Genomic DNA, 21901 nt, shown 5'->3' on the forward strand with positions numbered 1-21901 from the left:
TGGTAATAACGAGAATGAAACGGGGAGTATAAAGGCATGCGTAGAATAGACTATCATTTCAAAACAATGACTCCTTTAAATCGATTAGCTCAAGTTACAATAAGAAATTCCAAGGTCGTCATTTAACATCAGGCGGATTGGTCCCCGCCATATCAATTTCTTGTACACCGAAAAATACCCCCTCTTTCCCCAACTCTCGAAGTCCCAGTCAAAGTGCTAATTTTGGGATGAAATTCCCTCTAACGGGGGGATGATGTGACAACCGTCAATTTCCGGTCAAGTCAAAGTCAACTAAAGTCAACAAGTCAAACCGGTCGACTCAATTAACCTTTGTGTACTAGGGCTTACGTTAGGTAATTACTATACAACTCGCTATGCTAAGGAGAAATCATCAATTGAAAAGTTCGTATATCAAGATTTCATTAACCTAAAATAGTAGTAAGTAACGAACCAAACCAATAAAACAATGTTGCATACTCATCGAGAGTGTGTAGGAACCTTAAACATGGCTTAACGGAGTTTACGGTCCTTGCGTTGCGAAGTCGGACACTCAAAAATGTCACAAACGAAACCTCTCACAATCTCTTTCACTCTATATCTCTCTATTTAAAAATCTCTCCCAAATCTCTCTAATTATGTGAAATCTCTCCCAAATCTCTCTAAGTATGAGAAATCTCTCCAAGTATGAGAAATCTCTCCAAGTATGTGAAATCTCTCCCAAATCTCTCTAAGTATGAGAAATCTCTCCAAGTATGTGAAATCTTTCCCAAATCTCTCTCAAAAGTTCCTTAAACTTTTTATAGTCTTTCGGGCCATCCCAACCCTTAACCGGGTAAAAAACGGCTTGAAACGGGGTAAAAACGAGTAAAATAGGCTTAAGGACCCGAAACCCTCTCTTAAGGGGCGAACCCTCTTAAGAACCGAAGTCCACTATTGGGACCGAACCTGCTAAGGACTGAGACTAGCCTCTTAGAACCGAACCTGAAGGTCCCTTCGGATCGAACCTCCTCTCGGTCTATTTCGCTCCTCGCCCAGGTTCGCTTCTGACACTTCACCTTCGGTCCTATCCTCTCAACTGAGCTTCGGTCCCACCCTCTAAAGGAGCGAACCCTCGCACCTTCGGTCCCCCATGCGAGAAGCTTCGCAGACTTCGTCTTCCTTCCCGGTTTTCGACTAGTTTTGCGTTTTAGGCCCGTTATTAATTATTTTAACACAGGATTTTCACCCAAAACTTTATTTTAACATATAATGCTCCATATTTATTAATTAATCATGTTTTTGGGGATAAATCTTATCCAAGAAGAGTGGGTGAACTACAAGAGGTGGAGTGTTGACTTTTCTTTAGTTTATGACACAAGCAACCACCCACACCCACTCCACGACCAGCCACACTCCTTCCACCATACCTAGGTCATGTCAATGTACTTTATCATCATTTCCATCCATTCTCACGTTCTAAGAGCTGGGAAAACTCGCCCTCTCTCCTCACTTCACTCATTTTCTCTCATTTCCACCAAAAGATCAACCACTTTTCTCTCAACTCTTCCCTCTCAATTTCGAGATTTCCAAGGCATTCTCCAAGGCTTTTCTCCTTCATTTGGTAAGTATCATCATCTCCCTTATGATTATTACACATCCTCCTACTCAAAATCACAGATTGCTTACACAAATTCCATCACATTAGTGTTAGATTCTCGAATCTTCAAGCAATCCTCCAAGTGTTCTTGAGTTGAACACTTCTCTTCTTCAACATTCATCCACTGAAATCACACAAGGTGAGTTCATACCCATATCTTTTCATGTTTTCTTAAGTTTTAAGGGGGGGGGGATACAAGTTAAAACACCAAGAACACAACTAAACTTTTCCAACAGCTTTCATCAATAAAGTTTAACTCCATTCACGAACTGTTTTGATCAACTTAAACATCTTAGTTTTCAAAAATGTATTAGAAATAGTTCAGGTTTATACCTTTAAAATGATTACTTGCACATCTCCATACGATTTTTCTACGATTTATGGTGATTTTTACAAAACATCCTATCATTTCAAGAACAAATCCAGACCAGTCTGTGAATATGGACATTTTAACCCAAGTTAAAGACTTCCAAAAATCATAATAAAGATTATGGATAAACTAGACACATTTTATGAACTCTCAGAATTTACGGATTCAGTTTTCGATTTAGTATGATTTTTATATGATTCTTCTAAAACAGTGTAGAAAGGTCAAAATCTAAATAACGGCTTATAACTTTCATCACACTTTGTAACTTGTTGAGCAAAGTGTTAATCTTCAAGGATTTCATATTTTACATGTGTTCCTTGTGGTGGTATAATTATATATTAGAAATTACTCACTGAATTGTAAGAATCATCCACCATTAGCAATAGTACAAAACAAGGCATGATAAACATGGTTATATTTTTCTATACATTCGACTTATATAAAAAAAGGGGTTCTTATACACCACAAACAAACACGCTAAACTATAATAGGTATAGTTAGGTTGCATATACATTACAAACATTTCGATAAATTATAATATGTATAGTTTATGTTCATTTACATTACAAAAGGTTTTCATACACAAAGGGGTACAAATACAAAGTACCGGATTCATTCACAAAGGTGTACAAATACAAAGTACCTGATTCATACAAAAGAGGTACAAATACAAAGTACCAGATTCATACAAAAAGGGGTACAAATACAAAGTACCGAATTTATACAAAAAGGGGTACGAATACAAAGTACCAGGTTTACACATAAATGGTTTTTATGACATTAAAACTACATATCGTTAGAATTGTTAGCTTTCAACTATAATTACTAAGTGTACATGTTAGAGTTATATAAAACCGAATTGAAATCGACTTAGAATTGGTGGGCCTGCCTTATCTCCTGTTCCTTGTTTGGTTGTGGACCTAGGGCAGACCCATTATTTTCGATGGTTTATTTGACTTAAATTTTATATAACTTATATACACTGGGTGATTATAGAAGGAATCTACGGGTCTTTCTAGGGTTCTTTATCGCATAACATAGGAGCATTCATTCCACACTTAACTAAGAAAATACTGGATTTTTTTGGAAATCATACTCTATCGCTTTTACAAGGAAAACGGTTTCTTTCTCAAACAAAACTCTTATGAACTCACAAACTTAATTGTTGACAGTTTTTCAAAAACTACTTGTATTCTCAGGAAATCAGTGAATCAGGAAAAGCAACAACATTTTGAGGATGGGACGATAAATCGTCAAACGGTTCATTTTATCATCATAATGTAATTGATTTTGAAACATGTAAACTTACTATGATGTAAAATTTTCAATTATATTTATGATGGTTGTATTTACTCTGACCACTATTATACTCGTTGTTGTGATACTATACATGAAGTCCTCCACCCTCGAACGTTTCCGCCATCCTTGGTTTGGGGGTGTGACAATCGACACGACAAGCGGGGACCAGCGTTTGGTCCCCCGACACCATTCTATCATCCGCACCACTTGCATGCCACCGGTCTTCCCCAATGGCCGCCATGTTGCATATCCCGCTATTCGCCTAGCAACCACCGTTTAACCTATATTCATACCACTACCAAGGCGTGTACCCTCAACACAGACACAAACCCACAACATTCATAGCACGCCAACACAGGGGATAAACGCACACATTATGGGGCTAACAAAGTCAAGTTCACAACCGAATAAGCTAATGCACACATACCCCACACAAGCATTGTATATGCCTCAAGAGACCATGTACAATCACGGGTACCATTACGAGTACGACCAAGGGTATAACAACCCATATCATGTGCAACAAGTGATGGCCAACAAAGCACTCAACTGTTGGATTAATGTCTAAGTCCATAACTATATTTGGTATGTACTTGACCCGACCCGGCATGGTCCATTTGGGTTCCACTTCACCGACACAATTTATATGGATAATCTTTTGAGAATAGTATATTAATATATTATAAGTTCTAATATATTAATATGGAATCATATTTAATTAGTATTGATCAATAATTAATTTAGAATTAATTAAGTGATCAAAATGAACTAATTAAATATGGACTCTTAGATATATGTGTGTGATGGGCCAAGTTCATTTAGGTTGGGCTAAGCTTTCATGGATAGTCCATGGAGTGTTTAACCCATGGATCATATGAAATGAAAGGTCATGGGTTTAACCCTAGTCTCCACACTATATAAAGATGTCCTTGGTTGGTTAAATTGGCACTAGTGTGAGTACACTAAGAGGGCTAGCCGATTTCACTGGAGAGAACCAAAGTATCTATATTCTCTAAAGGTTTTCCAAGGTGTTTTGGTGATTTGTGATTCCACTTGAGGCTTCCACACTATTGGGGCTAAGCTCTTAAAGTTCAAGACTTCAAGCTTCATTAAAAGATATGTATTCTAACTTGTTATATTACCCAAGTATCGAGGATTGTATGCTAGATAGGGTAATACCTTGGAATATTCATATTTGCATGTATAATAGAGAAAACATAGATCCAAGGTATTTATGGTTACATGTACACTTAGGAGTGTTAGAATGCTCAAAAACCAACATCAACTACCCACATATGAACAACCCCCGTAACACGTATTAGCTCGATGTTCTGCCAAGAGCTATTACAATATGAAATACCGCATTCTGCCATGATACCAACCATCCCAAAGTATGACGTCACGATCGATCCTGATGAACACATAGACACCTACGACTGAACAATGACATCCCTTCGGATGGACAAGAGATTTACTTGCACCTACTTCCCGATCACACTACCGAGAAATGCTAGCAAATGGTTCAAGGCACTATGTCTGGGAAGTATCTCCAGCTTCGAGCAATTGAGGTACCTTTTCCTCCACAACTTCATGCAATTGAGGAAAGTCAAAGGAGATTCCAACTATATCATGGCATGTAAGTAAAATAGGGAGAATCTATCCGAGCATATTATGATCGGTTTATCCTCGCGACCCTGAGCGTCCCCGGCCACGAGGAATTTTTAGTCATGGGCACCTTCGCCCAAGGGCTACTCCCAGGCCCATTGTCAAGGAAACTGCAGGGAATAGTGCCAAAATCTAGGGATGAGCTCAAATACAGGGTCGGAAAATACCTCAGGCGAATCGAGGGAGAAGAATGCAAACAAGCCAATCTAAAAGCTATAGCAGCTAGCTCCCACTACCGCCATAGCCATAAGGAGCGCAACGATGGAAGCCATGATAAGCGTAACAAACATTTGAGACACTCATCTCGTAGATTCTGCCCATTTGTCAAGGATGAGCCCAGGAGCCACAAGATGGAAGTGCACGTGGTGGAAAAAAACCCCTCAACGGACAGAAAAAGAGAAAAGCAAATATTGCGAATACTACAAGAGCAATACCCACGACACCGAAAAGTGCACAATCCTAAAAAAAGAAGTTGAAGACAAGTGACTGAGTGGAGACTTAACCGAAATCGCGAAGGCTCTACGGTCAAAGTTCGAAGCCGAAAGGAAAGACGGGAGAAACCAGAAGGAGACGGACAAACAACCAATCAAAAAGGAAGAAATCTTCGCAATCGCAAGCCCTAGGAACAGAGCCAGGCGTTGGCTGTCTGCCAATGGAGTCGATGGCTTACCCGACGATAGTCTCAACATAAGTTTCTCATCGGAAGACCCACGAGCGCCCAACTGAGACCCCGTATATCTAATCATAATCCCCGCCCTCGTACAACAACATCAGATATGGCGAGTCCTGGCCAACGGAGGTAGCAACACCGACATCCTCTACGAGTACTGCCTCGAGCGACTCCTGCCATCCTGGAAGAGAAGCCTAAGACCACCAACCCGAGCCCCACTTGTTGGCTTCATGGGACACAAACTATGGCCACTCAGGAGACGATATGATCCTGGGGCGACCTGCCCTCTTCCGGCTACAAGCCATGCCGTCAACAATACATGGAATAGTAAAGTTCAGAGCAACAGATGGCTTAATGACAACAACAACCCTAAACACACAGGCAAAACCACTTTGGGCAATTGTCGCTTGGGCTACTACACACATCCTAAGAAAACGACGCACAACAATAACTAACACCCACATGGTCAAGTGTAAAAACACAAAAACAGACACCCCCGAAACTTGTTAAACAAACGATAATCATGACCAAGACCCCTAAAGGCCAACACTAACCTCTGGGGAGACTGCAAACCCAGGTTGGCCAATACAAACCACCTAAGACGACAAAAATGGGGGAAGAACACGATGAACTAAAAGCAAACTTAACATACAATAAACAAAAAAAACATATTGTTTAACCCGGACCCCCCCACCCCCGATTTGATAATGACCACACAGGGCCAAAGAAGAAAAATAGACATTGTCCCAAAAATTGTTCGACAAACACCATGAAGACGCAAATATTATCTTAAACATTAAACATCAACAAAGGGTAAAAGCCTTCACTTACTGAGGGGTGGAAGAAGGTCCAACATGAGAAGCACTATCTTCAAGATGGCCTTCCTCGGAGTCTAGATCATCACACATCTGACGAAGGCCGCATATGTCCAGCTCACCTAGGCGAAGGTAGGAGGCAAAGTCCGACTCCATGAAAGATTTTATAGCAACATGCATTGCTTGAGCATGCTCCGCAGTAGCGTCCGGTTCCTCAGAGACAAAATTTCCGACGACAATTTGCTCCCGGATCACCTGTTTGCCATTCTCCACACCGGCATCTACACATGCCATCTTTATCCGCTTAACCCCCAACACAAACTTAATACTCTCAACAACCTTATCTACCACTCGGACAATGCCTTTCTGAAGCAACCATTCCAAATCCTCATCCGCAACCTTCCTCCTCACAATCTCCTCCTCTAACCTCTTGTTAGTGCAATCCGCCTGACTCTCCAACACTCTCTTCTCCTCCACTAACACCTCGATCCGTTGAGAAAAACGTTCCATCGACCCATCCAAAGTAGCCACTTGGTCCTCCAAAGACACTTTCTCCCCTGCTAACAAATCATAACGCTCCTCGAACGACCGCTTCTCTCCATTTTTCACTCACCGCTCTTTATGTGGTGGATTGTCGTTAGCTGAAAGGGTTCTACCAGGACGTAAATCTCGTTAAAAGTATAACATAAAGCACAAGAACATAAAAAACCCCACTATAGTTATTTAGGAAAAATATGAACTTGTATGCTAATCCATAGAAACACAGATCATTTATTTATGAGCCTTTAATGGAGCATGTGTGGATTTACGAAACACATCCAACTCGGAGGGTTGGACAACTAGCAAAATGGTCCATATTGAAAAAAAACATGGGAAAATGACTTAAAAAGGTAACGAAGTTTAAAAAATGTACAAAAAAGACCATTGTTTTTTTTTTGTACACAAAATACCATTTTACTGGCTATTGTAGGTTACCCGGTTTCCAAATGTTCAAAAAATACCATTGTTGTTTTTTTAGTACAAAAAATACCATTAATGTTACTATTTGTACACAGAATACCAACGAAATACACATGTGTTCAACTAAAACATTGTGGTAACCAGGTACTTCAGGTAAATGAGAAAATAACTTAAAGTGTAACGAAGTTTCCAAAATGTTTAAAAAATACCACACTTTTTGTTAATTGTGTTGTTGTCGGATTATGTAGAAAACAATCACCGAAGATCATGAACTGTTATATCAGTTCACAACAATTGTGCAAATCTCTTTCATTCTTTTACTCGATTGTTCTTATGGTAACAAGAGAAGTAAGTGGGTAATAACATTAGTTAAACATTCTTTCTTCCCGACACATTATATGCCTCAAACCTAAAACATATATACGTTATATAGATGCACATATTATACATTAAGGTTAGCCGTTCATTAATGTTGCGACACAAGAGAGACACAAAGAAGAAATGAGTGTGATGTTATGTCATGAGAATTCCTAAATATGGATTTAGATACAAATTGATCGAGTGATGGAATGAAAGATAATACACAATTGGTGTGAACTGGTACGACGGTGACTAATCTCCGATGAGTTGATGACTGTGTTCTATATAATTCGGAAACAACGAAGTTAACAAAAGGTGCTCTGAAAAAATAACAATGGTTTTTTTTGAACATTTTGGAAATTTCAACGGTATTTTTTATACTAAAAAAATAATGGTATTTTTTGAACATTTTTGAAACTTTGTTACCTTTTTATGACATTTTTCTGTTACCTGCGGTAACAGGTTACCCACAAGGTTTTATTTGAACACATGTGTACTTCATTGGTATTTTGTGTATAAAAAATATACTTTAATAGTATTTTGAGTACTAAAAATAAAACAATAGTATTTTTTGTACATTTTTGAAACTTCATTACATTTTTAAGTCATTTTCCCCACCAAAAAACCAAAAAAAAAAAAAAAAACATTATCAAAGTGATGGTCTATTTTAAAAAATTATAAAAAAATGAAAAAAATGGTAACTTTGCATGTGTTTCTTATGTAAATAGTCATGCATAATTCTATGAGAGAGAAACACAATGCATTCCAAATCACAAGTCAGAACTTCACAAGAGAGGAGGCTACGAAGAAGCCACGAAAATTATAAGATATAGAGAGCAAGAAAATGTGAGGGCTTATTTTAAATAATTGCGAAAAATGAAGGGTCGTCTTTTAAAATAACATAAGAATGTACTATTAGTTTCGCTTATTTACTAAACAGACCCTCCTTAAATATTGGGGGAAAACAGAAGGCTACTGAAACTGGCCCTAGAAGCTTCCAGGTTTGCAAATCAATTTGATTCCTGCAATTAGGGTTTTTTTAGGGTTTACCATAGTTCCCCTTCGTACACGAAAATACTTCGAATATTAATCTAGTTTCCACAAATTTACAGACAACAAATGGTTCGTTCCAACGGCATTAAACTTTTGTCATGGCTTGCTCGCCGCTCCCTCTCCAACGATCCCGTATGAATTCTGTTTCTCTATCACATGATTATGCATGACAATCATTTTCGGCGTATATATTTATTTAATATGTTAATTTGGTCGTCTGTGTGTTTGTTTGTAAATAGTTTTAATCATGGGTGTTATGTGATTGTGGTGCAGTTGTATGAGTCGCTGGCTAGAAGAGGTTATAGGAAGTTTGGCTCATCAATTCATGGCCATTACAAGATTTCTAACTGTTACAATAACAAAAATGGTAAATCTCACGATAAAACAAGTTTCTTTCTTTCTTCTGCAAAAATTTCTTTTTGGAGCTTGTGTGTTGTATATATCACTGATGGAGGGCCGGTTTTTTCTCGCAGCAGTCAATTCGAGATATTGGTCAGGTCTTGGGACGATTAATGCACACTATGGCAACATCAGATCGATTCATGGCACTTGTATGTCCCAATTCCTCTGCCTTTTGTTAGAGTTTGAAGTTAGATAATTTTCTTTCTATCCACCATAGTTGTTCGTTTGTTTATCTTGAATTTAAAATCCCATACAAACTTTCTGGCTGTATCATCAGTACTAAGTAGAGAAATGAGATAGAAAACATGAAAATATGAGGAAGAGAGAGGTGAGAGTTTAGAGACAGAAGGAAACTTTATATTCATGCCAAAAAACAGGACACAACAGCTCTTTTGGAAAATTCAATTTTTTCTAACAATTCTGAGATAAACTTAGTAACTAAGAACCTTACTACTCCATTACCCTAATTTTAAGCCTGGACTCCTTCCTATATGAGGTCAGGTCCTTAGAAAGAACTATGATATCACCCCAAAACTTTTTACAGTAGAAAGTTTTTTGTTTTGTCCCAAACAACTTTTTTAACTTTACTAAATGTAAAATCATTCAATTAGAGGCCAATTTTATCCTAGGTAGATGCATGAAAATCACAAAACTAATGGAATTTAAAGGGTAGATCAATGCAAGACCATAAGCATTAAAGAACAAAGAAAGTAACAATCCTCAAATTGGTTCAAAATATTTCACAAGCAAAAAACAAATCCCCGAATTAGGAAAAAAGGAACATTTAAAGCAATACAAATGGCAAGAAGTAGACGAAACATGAATCAAAATTGAGAAAATTAAAACAATGATTCGATTAATTACAAATTTACAATCAATCAACACCAAACTGGATACCTATTTAAGTGTAATGAAAATATGCTCAATTTATTAAAAACAACCGAGAAAATCCCCCTTATCTGAAAAGATGTTAAATCTTGGCTAACCCACAACTAAATGTCTCAAAATTTTCAAAATTAACTTGTTTTTCTGGTTTAAAGACTCACTGGTCCCCATATCATTTAATTAAAATCTTCCGATGCAAATTAACCCTTGTATGAGGATCAATTCACAACTAAACAATTACTCAGGATTGAAGATTTAATGGCTGAGTGATTATCTCAATAATTTGGAAAAGAATAACTCTAGGAAAAGGAAAACAGAAATTGATTCAGAGAAGGCATATTCAATTATGATCTCATTATCTCATATCATATTCAGCTATCATGTCATAAACATTTTGTACACTCTGTGCAAGATTTTGAACATTTTGTAGCTTGCTTGACCTTTGGAGGTTGTTATGTTGAGCAGCAGCATGCATGGCTTCAAAAGATTATTATGATACACTTGGAGTCAATAAGAACGCAACCGCATCAGAAATCAAGAAAGCCTATTATGGGGTTCCTATCTTTATCTTTTCTCTTCTTCTTAATTCTTATTTATACAAATACAAATCTTTTTTACATGAATGGACATTCTCCTTGTGTTACTTTATAGTATCAACTTATTATCCTGTGCCTGTGGTATTTGGAACTTGTAGCTAGCCAAGAAATGGCATCCAGATGCAAATAAAGATGATCCAGAAGCAGAAACAAGGTTTCAAGAAGTATCAAAGGCATATGAGGTACACTAACTAACTACTAAGATGCATGTCATGTCTATTTGAACTGTTGTTTTAGGTTATTGGTATATAATAATAGTTGGCTGAACAAACTGTTTTACTATATTAATTCTTAAACAAACAGGTCCTGAAAGATGAGGAGAAACGAGCACAATATGATCAGGTATTATATTGTTAAATAATTTGTTTATCTATTATCTTTTTCTAATTTCTAATTGGATGGATTCATGTATATAATATTATATTATTAGCTTGGACACGAGACTTTTGAAGCAAGTGCTAGTGGTGGAGCTGGTCCTGATGCTGGCCATTGGCGCAATCCATTTCAAGACCTTGGTGATGTAAGTTTTTATTTTACACCCCATTTCTTTCAAATGACTTTTCTACCCTTCTTCTTTGTTTATATAATATAACTTTTTACTTTTAATTCTTCTCTTTGCATGTTGATGTTGGTGGATTCAGATTTTTGGTTTTGGCCCATTTGCTCGCAACTTCACTGGCAAGGACGTTAAGGTCTTTTCTGTTTTTTAATTTAAAAAAAAAAAAGTAAAATATGATGTGATGTCTTAAATTTGTTTGATCATGTCATGAGATGCACAGGTATCCCTTGAGCTTTCATTCATGGAAGCTGTTCAAGGATGCACCAAAAATGTAGTCTTTCAGACCGAGTTGCCTTGTGAAACTTGTGGTATGACTATGAATATCATACACTTTATTTATTTATTTATTTTTTAAATATGAATTAATCGTCTTTTTTAAATATTGTTTTGGTGAATGGTGATTGGCAGGTGGAAGTGGTGTTCCTCCTGGAACAAAGCCTGAGACATGTAGGAGGTGTAAAGGAGCAGGCATGGTGGGTATAAAATATAAATATTTTTGGTTTTGTTTTTATTTATTAATTTTAATCCAGGTGGCTGCTAACATGTCATGTGGTTTTGCAGACATTCAGTCAAACTGGTCCATTTAGAATCCAGGTGACTTGTACTCAATGTGGCGGAAGTGGTAAATATGTCAAGGTATGTGATGTGGGTAAATTTGTCATTTTGCTCTACACTCTACACTCTACTTCATTTCTGTTTTTTTTTTGACAGAACTTATGCAAGTCATGCAATGGGCAGAGGGTGGTAAGAGGACCCAAGTCTGTGAAGTTAAACATAATGCCAGGTTTTTTGTGGTTTATATAATAAATTATAATAATTCTGCTAGTAAAAAGGATGAATGTGTTATAATATATGTTTGGTTGGAATATTTATATTTTTAGGAGTCGATACAAATGAAGAATTAAGGATGTCCAGAAGTGGTGGAGCAGATCCAGATGGCAACCAGCCTGGTGATCTTTATGTTGTTATCAAGGTATTTTTTTTTCTTTTTAAATTATGTGTGTGTATAATACAAATACAAATTTGAAATAATATTTTGTTATATGAATTACTGTAATATGATAACTTTTTAGGTGCGAGAAGATCCTGTATTTCGACGAGAAGGGCCAAACATTCATGTAGATGCTCTCCTGAATATCACCCAGGTAATTATTTCTTTATATTATTATTATTTTTGTAAAAATCACCATCTTATGCTATTAATTAACTCTATTCCATGATGAGTCTTTTTTAAAAAAAAATTAAATTGTTTTGCAGGCTGTTTTGGGAGGGACGATTCAGGTGCCAACATTAACAGGAGATGTTGTTCTTAAGGTTATTTTTATGATTTTTTTTTTTAAAATCATTAGTTAATATTTTCGTAATGACATACTTTATTATAAATTATGAAATAAAATTTGATTTTCTTATATGCATGCAGGTTCGTGCAGGAACTCAACCTGGTCAAAAAGTAGTTTTAAAAGGAAAAGGTATACATTCTCACTGTCATGTTTATCAAAGATATTATTAAGAAAATATTTATGTTGTGTTTTGATATTGATTGTGTATGATGTCAGGAATTAAAACAAGAAATTCTTACTCGTATGGAGATCAATATGTACACTTCAACATCAGCATCCCAACGTACGTATATTGTATATTGTATATTGTATATATATATATATATATATATATATATATATATATATATATATATTGTATTGTAGCCAAAGGTAGGTGTTAAAAAGGAAAAAGAAAAAGGTTAATAATTATTGTTGGTTGCAGGAACTTGAGTGAAAGACAGCGTGAACTGATTGAGGAGTTTGCAAAAGAAGAGCAAGCTGCTGAATATGAGAAAGGGGCTGCAGCCTCTCGATAGATTCATTCATTCCAGAGTTTTTTTTTTTTTAAAAAAAATTATCTTTCTCTGAAGCCTACTACTGCCTACTACAAAGTTTTGATGGGAAAATGTATTGTTGTATATATTTATTATAATTATAATTATTATTATAAGCTAATCTTTTTAGCATTTGAATCATAAATCAACCTGTGACTGTTGTGGTCCTGGATTACGACTCATTTTGTGTGTATCCATGGATGTCTGTACTATAGACTATGGAGCAAGTTTTGTGTTAACAAAGGCTGTAATGCATGCCTAAAAGAACAGTCTTTTCTAGAAAGTAGAAAGATTAAACTTCAAACGACCCAATAAATTTTGCTTCACGAAAATAATCTCAAACCATATATGGGATTGATGTGCCCACGAGTGTGGGATAAGTTTATGAGAAGAGGGCGAATGGAGTAGGTGAAAGAGACATCTGTATTTATATGCTTAACTTGTGCATAACCCAAACAAGTATGTGATTAATTAGGATGATCGATGTATGGTTAGTACCTATCATAAAATGCTCAAACAATTTGTCGTTTGTGTTATGTTGAATCAATGAATGGTTTTTAGTATCATATATTCATGCTTAAAATTAGTATATTAGAAATCTTTTAGTGAGTCTTGTTCAGAGACTATTTCATGATTTATAATGTTGTTTTAAGCTCTCTTATATATCTAACGTGTAAGACAAAGTAAATGTGATGTATATCTAACAATCATATTTTGTTTATCACTCAAGATAACAAAATATTTATGATATGATATCAAATCTAAGGTAGTCAAAATATGCTTTTTAATCTTCAATGATTGTTATAATATTGTCACACTGCTTTTCCTATTGTATTCGGTTACCAGAGTTTTATGTTCATAATATCCCTTCAAAATTAATTAAGAATGAATATTTTTCAAGACTTGTATAATTTATAGTTTCACAAAATAATGATAATAATAATAATAATGATGAAATAAGCTCTGGGGGCACGTATTTGATCATGACATATCAACTTAACAACTGTTTCCTTAAGCATGCCAATGGTGCTGTCTTAAGACTTAGGAATCGCATGAACCAACTGTGATCTCATCTACCCACACAATGGCATTCATCATACAACTATATCCTATATATACAACCGGATTCCATAAAAAAATTAAGTTACTTTTAACACAAATATACCATACATTACAAGTCTTAAAAAGAATACCTCATAAAATTTCATGGGAAATAAAGGAAAGATGATGGTGGCCCTTGTGGTGCTAGGATTGTTGGTTCAAGGAACAGTTGCACACCCATGTGGGAGCACATTTTTCTCGGCTTTGGTGCAACTGATACCGTGTCGTGCATCAGTCGCACCATTCAGCCCCATCCCACCAAATGAGGCCTGTTGTACCGCAGTCAAAGTTCTTGGCCAACCTTGTTTGTGTGTTCTTGTCAACGGTCCTCCTATTTCTGGTGTTGATCGTAGCATGGCCATGCAACTTCCCGAAAAATGCAGTGTCAACTTTGAACCATGTATACAAAATTCATACATGGACAATTTAATATGTTTTTATACTATATTAGATGTGAAATTTGCGGTTAATAATATGATATTGCATGTGTGGTGCAGGTGAACTTGCGAAAAAGAAAGAGTGACTTAGTGAGCATAGAGTGGGAGCTATCATTCGATTCAAGAAAATCCAAGAGAATAAAGTAGTGTCGGAATGTGTGAAATAATTCCACGAGTTCAAATTTAAGCTGCTATATTAATCGTTGGTTTTCATGTTTTGTTGGTTGATCGTAGTTCTTTAATGTTTCTGTAATAGATTTCACACATTAATGTTATATTATTATAGATTCTAATGAATTTTTTTTTTGTGTTTCAAGTTACAAGTTTATGAAAAATGGTGTGGGTAGAGGTGCAAAAACCGGATAGTATTTTTCAAAAATTCCAAAACCGGGTAGATGTACGTTCATTTGAAAAAGAAAATTATGGGACATACATTTATTCATTTATGCTCCAGTGCCCCGTCATACTGGCACGGTGAGGAAATATAATATTCATAAGCGAATATATAATTAAATATATTCATATATGAAAATTACATACCAACGCCACCACCTCGCTCTCATCTGCCAACTATTTCTTATTTTAGTTCTATATATAATAAACTTTGTTTAAAAATGATAAATTAGATAATGGTCTTAGAGGTGACAAAAATTGACACGACACGAAATAAACGGGTTTGGGTAGGATATTTCAACCCGTTTAAATAAACGGGTTGACACGACACGACACGACACGAAAATTAAATGGGTAAGGTTAGGGTTGAGAATTTCAACTCGAATATGACATGAAAATGACCCGTTTATTTATATGCAAGTTTTTTGAATTATTTAAATAAACTAGAAAGACACAAAACCAAAAGCATAAGTAAAAGAAAACCTTCGAATTGAATTGTTTTTTAATGTTAAAATAACTTAGCCGTCTAGATAAAGGTTTCATTTCAGTTTTTCGATTCTCTCCCAAACTACCCAGTCTCTTTTACCACTCTCACATCCTCATAAGTCACGACCTTGTCATCCGCCTCCCCAACTCCCACTCTTTTAATTTTGTCATTGGAACTTGCTATGATTTCATGTATTTTGTCTCCAAACAATTAGTTTTTCCTTTCCGGCTACCAAACTCCTACTCTGTCAACATGTTCAATATTTTAACCTCACATGACACGACAAATTTTAAGGTATATACCTAACCCGAAACCCGACACGAACTCGACACGAAAATAAACGGGTTGACACAACACGACACGTTAATTAAGTAGGTCGGGTTAGGGTCAAACACTTTCAACCCGTTTAGTGTTTTGACACGACACGACACGAACCTGACACGACACGACACGATTGCCACCTCTAAATGGTCTTCATAAAACATTTAAGATAGACTATGACAATAGTTAATTTAAAAAACAAAAATTTAACAAAAATTTGAAAGGATTAGTCACTGGAAAATATTTGTTACATAAGTTTTCTTTAAATATAGGTTAGAGAAGGTTGATATGATAAAATTAATAATATTGAAAAGTTTTACCATTGAAGATGTATTTAGGACGGGGAATGGAACCTCTTATCCTTTCCAAGCATGATGTCATTTAGGAAAGATATAAGATTTTCTCTCTCCCAACCTTAAAGACATGGAAATGAAATCCTCCCTTCCAAATCTTTTGGTATGAATATTAAGACGTATGATACAAGTCGATAAGAGAGATAACAGAGAGGGAGCACTGGCTTGGAGAACCCACTTTGTGTTTGATTTTGGGGGTACATGGGAGGTGGGACGGTGAACCGTAGGTCCTGGCAGTACTAAGGGAAACCCAAAGGCCACCTCATTTACATTACGCCCATCCTTATAATATAACTAGACGAATTCCCACGCGTTGCACAACGTAAGTTAAAAATATATTGTTAAAATGGTGAAAAATATATGTTAAAAATGGTTATGTTATTGACATTACCTTTGACATAATATTTTGAACAATATTATTCATTAACACCAACCCACCTTCCTCATTAATAAAACTAAATATAATTATCTATTTAATATTATTTTTAACAATTGTTATGATTGATTAACTTAAATTTTTTACTTATGAGATTATTTTTTAATTTCAATAATGTTGTTCATTTAAAATATAATTTATTTGTTGTTAACGTTATGTAATTTATAAATTGATGTTATTATCATTTAAAATTATTGCTCTTTAGTTTTAAACCACTTATTATTATTAATAAGTTAAAAAAGACTTTTAAGAAACACTTAATATTACTATTAAAATCTGAAACACACACTAAATAATAAACTAATAAGATAGACAATTTGCATTTCAAGAGAGACTTACATGGATAATATGACATATCCATGATTTTTATAATTTGATTTTATTATTTATAATTATTGTTCATTAGTTTTAAAACCACTTATTATTATTAATAAACGAAAGAAAACTTTTAAAAGACACTTATTATTATAATTAAAATGTTAAACATATACTAAAATATAAAGCGATAAGATAGACAATTTTGCATTTTAAAAGAGACTTACATGGATACTATGAATAATTTTGCATATCCATGATTTTTAATTAATTATTACTTTAAAGCAACACAAGCATACAAACATATATAAAATATTTAATTAAATATTATCTATATCACTTTCTGTAACATATGATCGATAACATGAATTTAATCTAATTTACATTAAAATTTCAACCACAACATACCATGATTGTCTTAAAAGAATACTTAAACCAAGAAAATATAAAAAAAGAATTAGTATATAACAAACTTACAAATTAAAAACTTTAACATAATAACATGACTCGAAAAATGGTCCAAAGCACTCAAACCAACACAAAACCTTTAAACTTGTTTTATTTGTGAATTTTGTATGTGATTTGTATTTGTATGTCTACTCAAAGAGAATGACATTTTTATAGTAGACTATCCATTAATTGCTTATTAAACATATTATATAAGTTATAAAACCTTTCATGATGTGTGATTAATTACTTTGAAGGTGAAAATGTATGGGGGGTTTCAAATGTATGAGGTGCTTGGAAATTTGTGTGGGGGTTTCAAATGCATGGGGGTGATAGGAAAAATGCCTCATTTATAAGTATAGTATGATATAGACTAGGCGAATGCCCGCGTGTTGCGTAGAAACACTTATATAGTTGAAATCTTTACAAATATATGTTTTTTTTAAAATATAACAATAAGGTTGTTGTTAAATTTGATATAATAATTCGTATACTAAATTGATATAATATATTGATTATTTTGAATTATATGATAATATATACATCTATTATAACTGCATAATCTCAATCGTTTGAATGACTTCTACCCGCGCGTTACTCATGAATAACATTAAATATAATATATGGTTTAATGTTATTTATAGTTGTTATTATTATTAAATTATTTTTTAAAATTTATTTGCTTAACGTTTTAATTTCTATCATTATAATTTTTTAAAATATCAAACACTTTTTTTTTATTTTAAAGGTAACAATATAATCATTTATATAGATTTATTTTTAACTATTGTTATTGTAAATTATTTTAAGCTACTTATTTGAAAACTTTTAACGATTATAAAAATATTTTTAGAAAATATTTTAGTTAAATTGAGATTACAATTTAGTTTTTTGCATTTAACACTACAATTTATCACATTTAACTATTCATAAAATATTCTTTGAGTTTTTTTAGTGGAACTGAAATTTAAATTTAAGTTGACAATCTAATGTTATATTAAATTAACAATTTAAGTATTTTGTCAAAACTGTTCAAAAGTTGTAGCTTTAAACTGAAAATGGTTTACATACAATAACATATTAAATCTAATAAATTATGTATAATATGTTAAAAGGTAAAGACATAACTTTATAAGTAGAAGTAAAGATATTATTTTAATATTGAAATTTAGTTTATTTAGGATTACACTTTAGGTTTGATATTTATTTAACCTTATTAAACCACCTATAATCATTATTAGAAAGACATTACAATTTATCACTTTTAATAATTTACAAAATATTCTTTGGGTTGTTAATTAAGTTAAACTAAAACTTATATTTAAGTTGACTCTGTAATGTTATATTTACATTAATAATTTTAAGTATTTTATACAAATTTTTCAAAAGTTGTAGCTTTAAAATGATAATGATTTACATCCAACAATATATTAAAACCAATAAATTAAGTATAATATGTTAAAAGTTAAAAAACATAACTTTATAAGTAGAACTGTAGAAGTAAATATATTCTTTTAATATTAAAATTTAGTTTATATATGATTACACTTTAGGTTTGATATTTATTTAACCTTATTAACCAACTTATAATCATTATTAGAAAGAAATTGAAAAATCATAGAAATTTTAAATGAATGTGGTGAAAGAAAAAATATTATATATATATATATATATATATATATATATATATATATATATATATATATATATATATATATATATATATATATATATATATATATATATATATATATATATATATATATATATGGAATTAGGCTTTACATATCTTAAAAGAAATTAATTGTTTTTAGAATCATCGTCTTTCCCATCCCTGCTCATAGAACATATCGAAAACAAAGAGTGGAAGTCGTGAAACCATTCGCTTTTCTTTTTTAAATGAGTTATTTATGTATACAACATTATATTAAATATTACATTTGCCGGTCGTGAACAATTAATATCTCACAATTCTTGTGTTGAAGATAGTGGTCGGTTGGACTATTTTTTGCCGGTAAAACACATATTCGCCGGTCCGTGGGAGATCGTCTTAGTAACTACCAAATGCGCCAACTCTTTTACATGATTATCAATTTTTAATATAAATAATTCGTTTAATGAGTATTTTTATATAAACCAAACAAATTTGAAGTTTTGTCACTAACAAAATGTGATTTATACTTAACTAGATTACGAGAGAACGTATAAGATATAGAAACATAAAACACCGACACAATAATTAAAAGAAAAAAAAGATAAAGTAACAGAAACAAAATTCACGTTATTGATTATATTAAAAATCTGAGAATTAAAATAAAATGTAGGTATATCTATAATCGTTAAAAGACCTCTTTGTAGACAATATTTTTTTGCTTTATTAGTTGGATGACCTTTTTCGTCACAGATGAGTACCTTCAAGATTTTTTTTACTTGTGACACGCGAAACAACTATATATAACTAATCATAAGTGAAGATGAGTATATGAAAGTACAATCCAACATTTGATAATGACTGTCCTTGACTTTTGTTAATGAACATAGCAAAACAAGCAACTATGGGGAATTGCCTCTGCTAAAAACGGAAGAAAACTCTTTTATCTGATGGAGTTAACTTCATGTAAGGTATATAAGTGGTCTCATTGAAGAATCTACCAACTATAATTCGTGCCTTAATGACATGTTTTCCAAGCCTAACAATTGTAACCTAGTACCATTGGATATACCTTTGGTTTGGTCGATATTACGAAGTAACATGATAGGAACACATGTTTTTAATATAAGTTTATGTTACAATTCTCCCCCACTTGAACTAAACTTCATCCTCAAAGTCCGCTGCCGTGAACAACTCAGGGTAATGCTCTCGTGTCTCCGTCTTGAGTTCCCAAGTCCATTCGGAACCTCTCTGATGCTGCCATTGAACCTTGACCAAAGACACAACCTTGTTGTGCAAGGCATTCGTCTTCCGATCCAAGATCGCCACTAGTCTCTCAACATATGTTAGTCGATCATCAACCCAAATATCATCTAGAGGAACAAATGCTGAATATCCAGCCACACACTTCCAAAGCTGAAAAACATGGAAGATGTTGTGAACATGACTGATCTCCTCAAGCAAATCTAACCTATAAGCTACCTTGCCAACCATGACAATCACTCGAAATAGCCCAATATACCAGGGCCCCAACTTGCCCCTCTTATTGAAGCACATTACACCATTCTAGGGTGATACCTTCAACAAAACCATGTTGTCGACCTGCAACTCCAACTCAGATCGATGCTTGTCTACATAACTTTTCTGCCAACTCCGAGCTGTCTGTAGTCTCTGTTTAATTTGCTGAATAAGCTCCATCGTCTGAAGGACTGCCTCAGTCCTTCCCATGACTCTATGACCAACCTCTCCCCAATAAACTGGGGTATGACACTTTCTTCCGTAGAGAAGCTTGAATGGTGGTGAATCGATACTGGAGTGATAGTTGTTGTTGTATGAGAACTCAACTAAGTGAAGGTAGGAGTCCCAACTCCCACCGAAATCTATGACACAAGCTCTCAACATGTCCTCAAGTGTCTAAATGGTCTGCTTACTCTGACCATCAGTCTGCGGATGATAAGCAGTGCTTAGATGGAACCTCATACCCAGTTCTTCATGGAACTTCTGCCAAAAACAAGAAGTGAACCGAACATCTCGATTGGATACAATGGAGACTGGAATAGCATGCCGAGTAACAATCTCGCGCACATATAAATCGGCCAAGGAGCTCTCTCGAATGGTTAGAAAGTGGACGCTCTTGGTCAGACGATCTACTATAACTCATATCGCGTCGTATCCTTTAGTCGTCCAAGGTAACTTGGTGATGAAATCCATAGTAATATGTTCCATTTCCACATAGGAACCTCCAATGGCCGCAACTTGCCATGCGGTCTTTGGTGCTCGACCTTGGCCATCTGATAGGTCAAGCACCTCTCGACATACCAGACTATCTCTCTCTTCATGCACGACCACTAGTAACTAAGTATCAAATCCCGATACATCTTGGTGGCTCCAAGGTGTATTGAAACCCTAGACTTGTATGCCTCCTACATCACAGTCTGCCTATTCCCACAAAGTCTGACACCCAAACCCGACCACACCAGGTCAATAATACATGGTTGTCAGTAGCAAACTTATCAATCTCACCCTTGACCCTCTCCCGTTTCCAATGCTCCTTCTTGACCCCCTTGGCATGCGCCTCCTTAATCAAATCCATAAGTGGCGAAACAATCGAAATCCTTATACATAAACTCCTAACAGAGGAACTAGTCGACTTCCGGCTCAAGGCATCACCGACCACATTTGCTTTTCCCGGGTGGTACAAAATCTTGCAGCCATAATCCTTGACCACGTCAAGCCACCTACGTTGTCTCATGTTCATATTCGGTTGATCCATGAGGTATCTCAAAATCTTGTGATCTGTGTAGATAGTACACC

The 21901-nt window shown here is 34.5% G+C and overlaps 2 protein-coding genes across 4 annotated transcripts; both read left to right on the top strand.

Annotated features, from left to right (window-relative positions):
- The first annotated feature begins 8712 nt into the window (after window positions 1-8712).
- LOC111886791 (chaperone protein dnaJ GFA2, mitochondrial) lies at window positions 8713-13328 on the top strand. 3 transcript variants are annotated; one of them, XM_023883035.3, is made up of 19 exons: window positions 8713-8776; window positions 8888-8960; window positions 9102-9195; window positions 9302-9379; window positions 10581-10669; window positions 10810-10893; window positions 11015-11053; window positions 11142-11231; window positions 11353-11403; window positions 11491-11578; window positions 11679-11743; window positions 11832-11906; window positions 11982-12054; window positions 12152-12243; window positions 12344-12415; window positions 12528-12584; window positions 12691-12739; window positions 12827-12893; window positions 13035-13328. In XM_023883035.3, the coding sequence occupies exons 2-19, from the start codon at window positions 8895-8897 to the stop codon at window positions 13126-13128; spliced, it is 1323 nt and encodes a 440-aa protein (XP_023738803.1). In that variant the 5' UTR covers window positions 8713-8776; window positions 8888-8894; the 3' UTR covers window positions 13129-13328. The 3 variants fall into 3 exon arrangements, with proteins under 3 accessions (XP_023738803.1, XP_023738804.1, XP_052626273.1); XM_023883036.3 differs by lacking the exon at window positions 8713-8776 and having other exon boundaries at window positions 8783-8960; window positions 9305-9379; XM_052770313.1 differs by lacking the exons at window positions 8713-8776; window positions 8888-8960; window positions 9102-9195 and having other exon boundaries at window positions 9355-9379; window positions 10546-10669.
- An 858-nt stretch (window positions 13329-14186) lies between these two features.
- LOC111886820 (non-specific lipid transfer protein GPI-anchored 9) lies at window positions 14187-14770 on the top strand. The gene is made up of 2 exons (XM_023883064.2): window positions 14187-14647; window positions 14745-14770. Exons 1-2 carry the CDS (start codon window positions 14353-14355, stop codon window positions 14768-14770), a joined length of 321 nt encoding a protein of 106 aa, XP_023738832.1. The 5' UTR covers window positions 14187-14352.
- Window positions 14771-21901: the final 7131 nt, after the last annotated feature.

This window comes from Lactuca sativa, chromosome 4 (genome assembly GCF_002870075.4).
Source record: "Lactuca sativa cultivar Salinas chromosome 4, Lsat_Salinas_v11, whole genome shotgun sequence".
Taxonomy (NCBI): Eukaryota; Viridiplantae; Streptophyta; class Magnoliopsida; order Asterales; family Asteraceae; genus Lactuca; species Lactuca sativa.

Bases quoted from the DNA above. Each gene is read 5' to 3' on its own strand.
- LOC111886791 (XM_023883035.3), top strand. From the start codon at position 8,895: ATGGTTCGTTCCAACGGCATTAAACTTTTGTCATGGCTTGCTCGCCGC. The intron at 8,961-9,101 runs GTATGAATTCTG...ATTGTGGTGCAG, and splicing joins GCTCCCTCTCCAACGATCCC to TTGTATGAGTCGCTGGCTAG. The intron at 10,670-10,809 runs GTTCCTATCTTT...TGGAACTTGTAG, and splicing joins TCAAGAAAGCCTATTATGGG to CTAGCCAAGAAATGGCATCC.
- LOC111886820 (XM_023883064.2), top strand. From the start codon at position 14,353: ATGGGAAATAAAGGAAAGATGATGGTGGCCCTTGTGGTGCTAGGATTG. The intron at 14,648-14,744 runs GTATACAAAATT...TGTGTGGTGCAG, and splicing joins CAGTGTCAACTTTGAACCAT to GTGAACTTGCGAAAAAGAAA.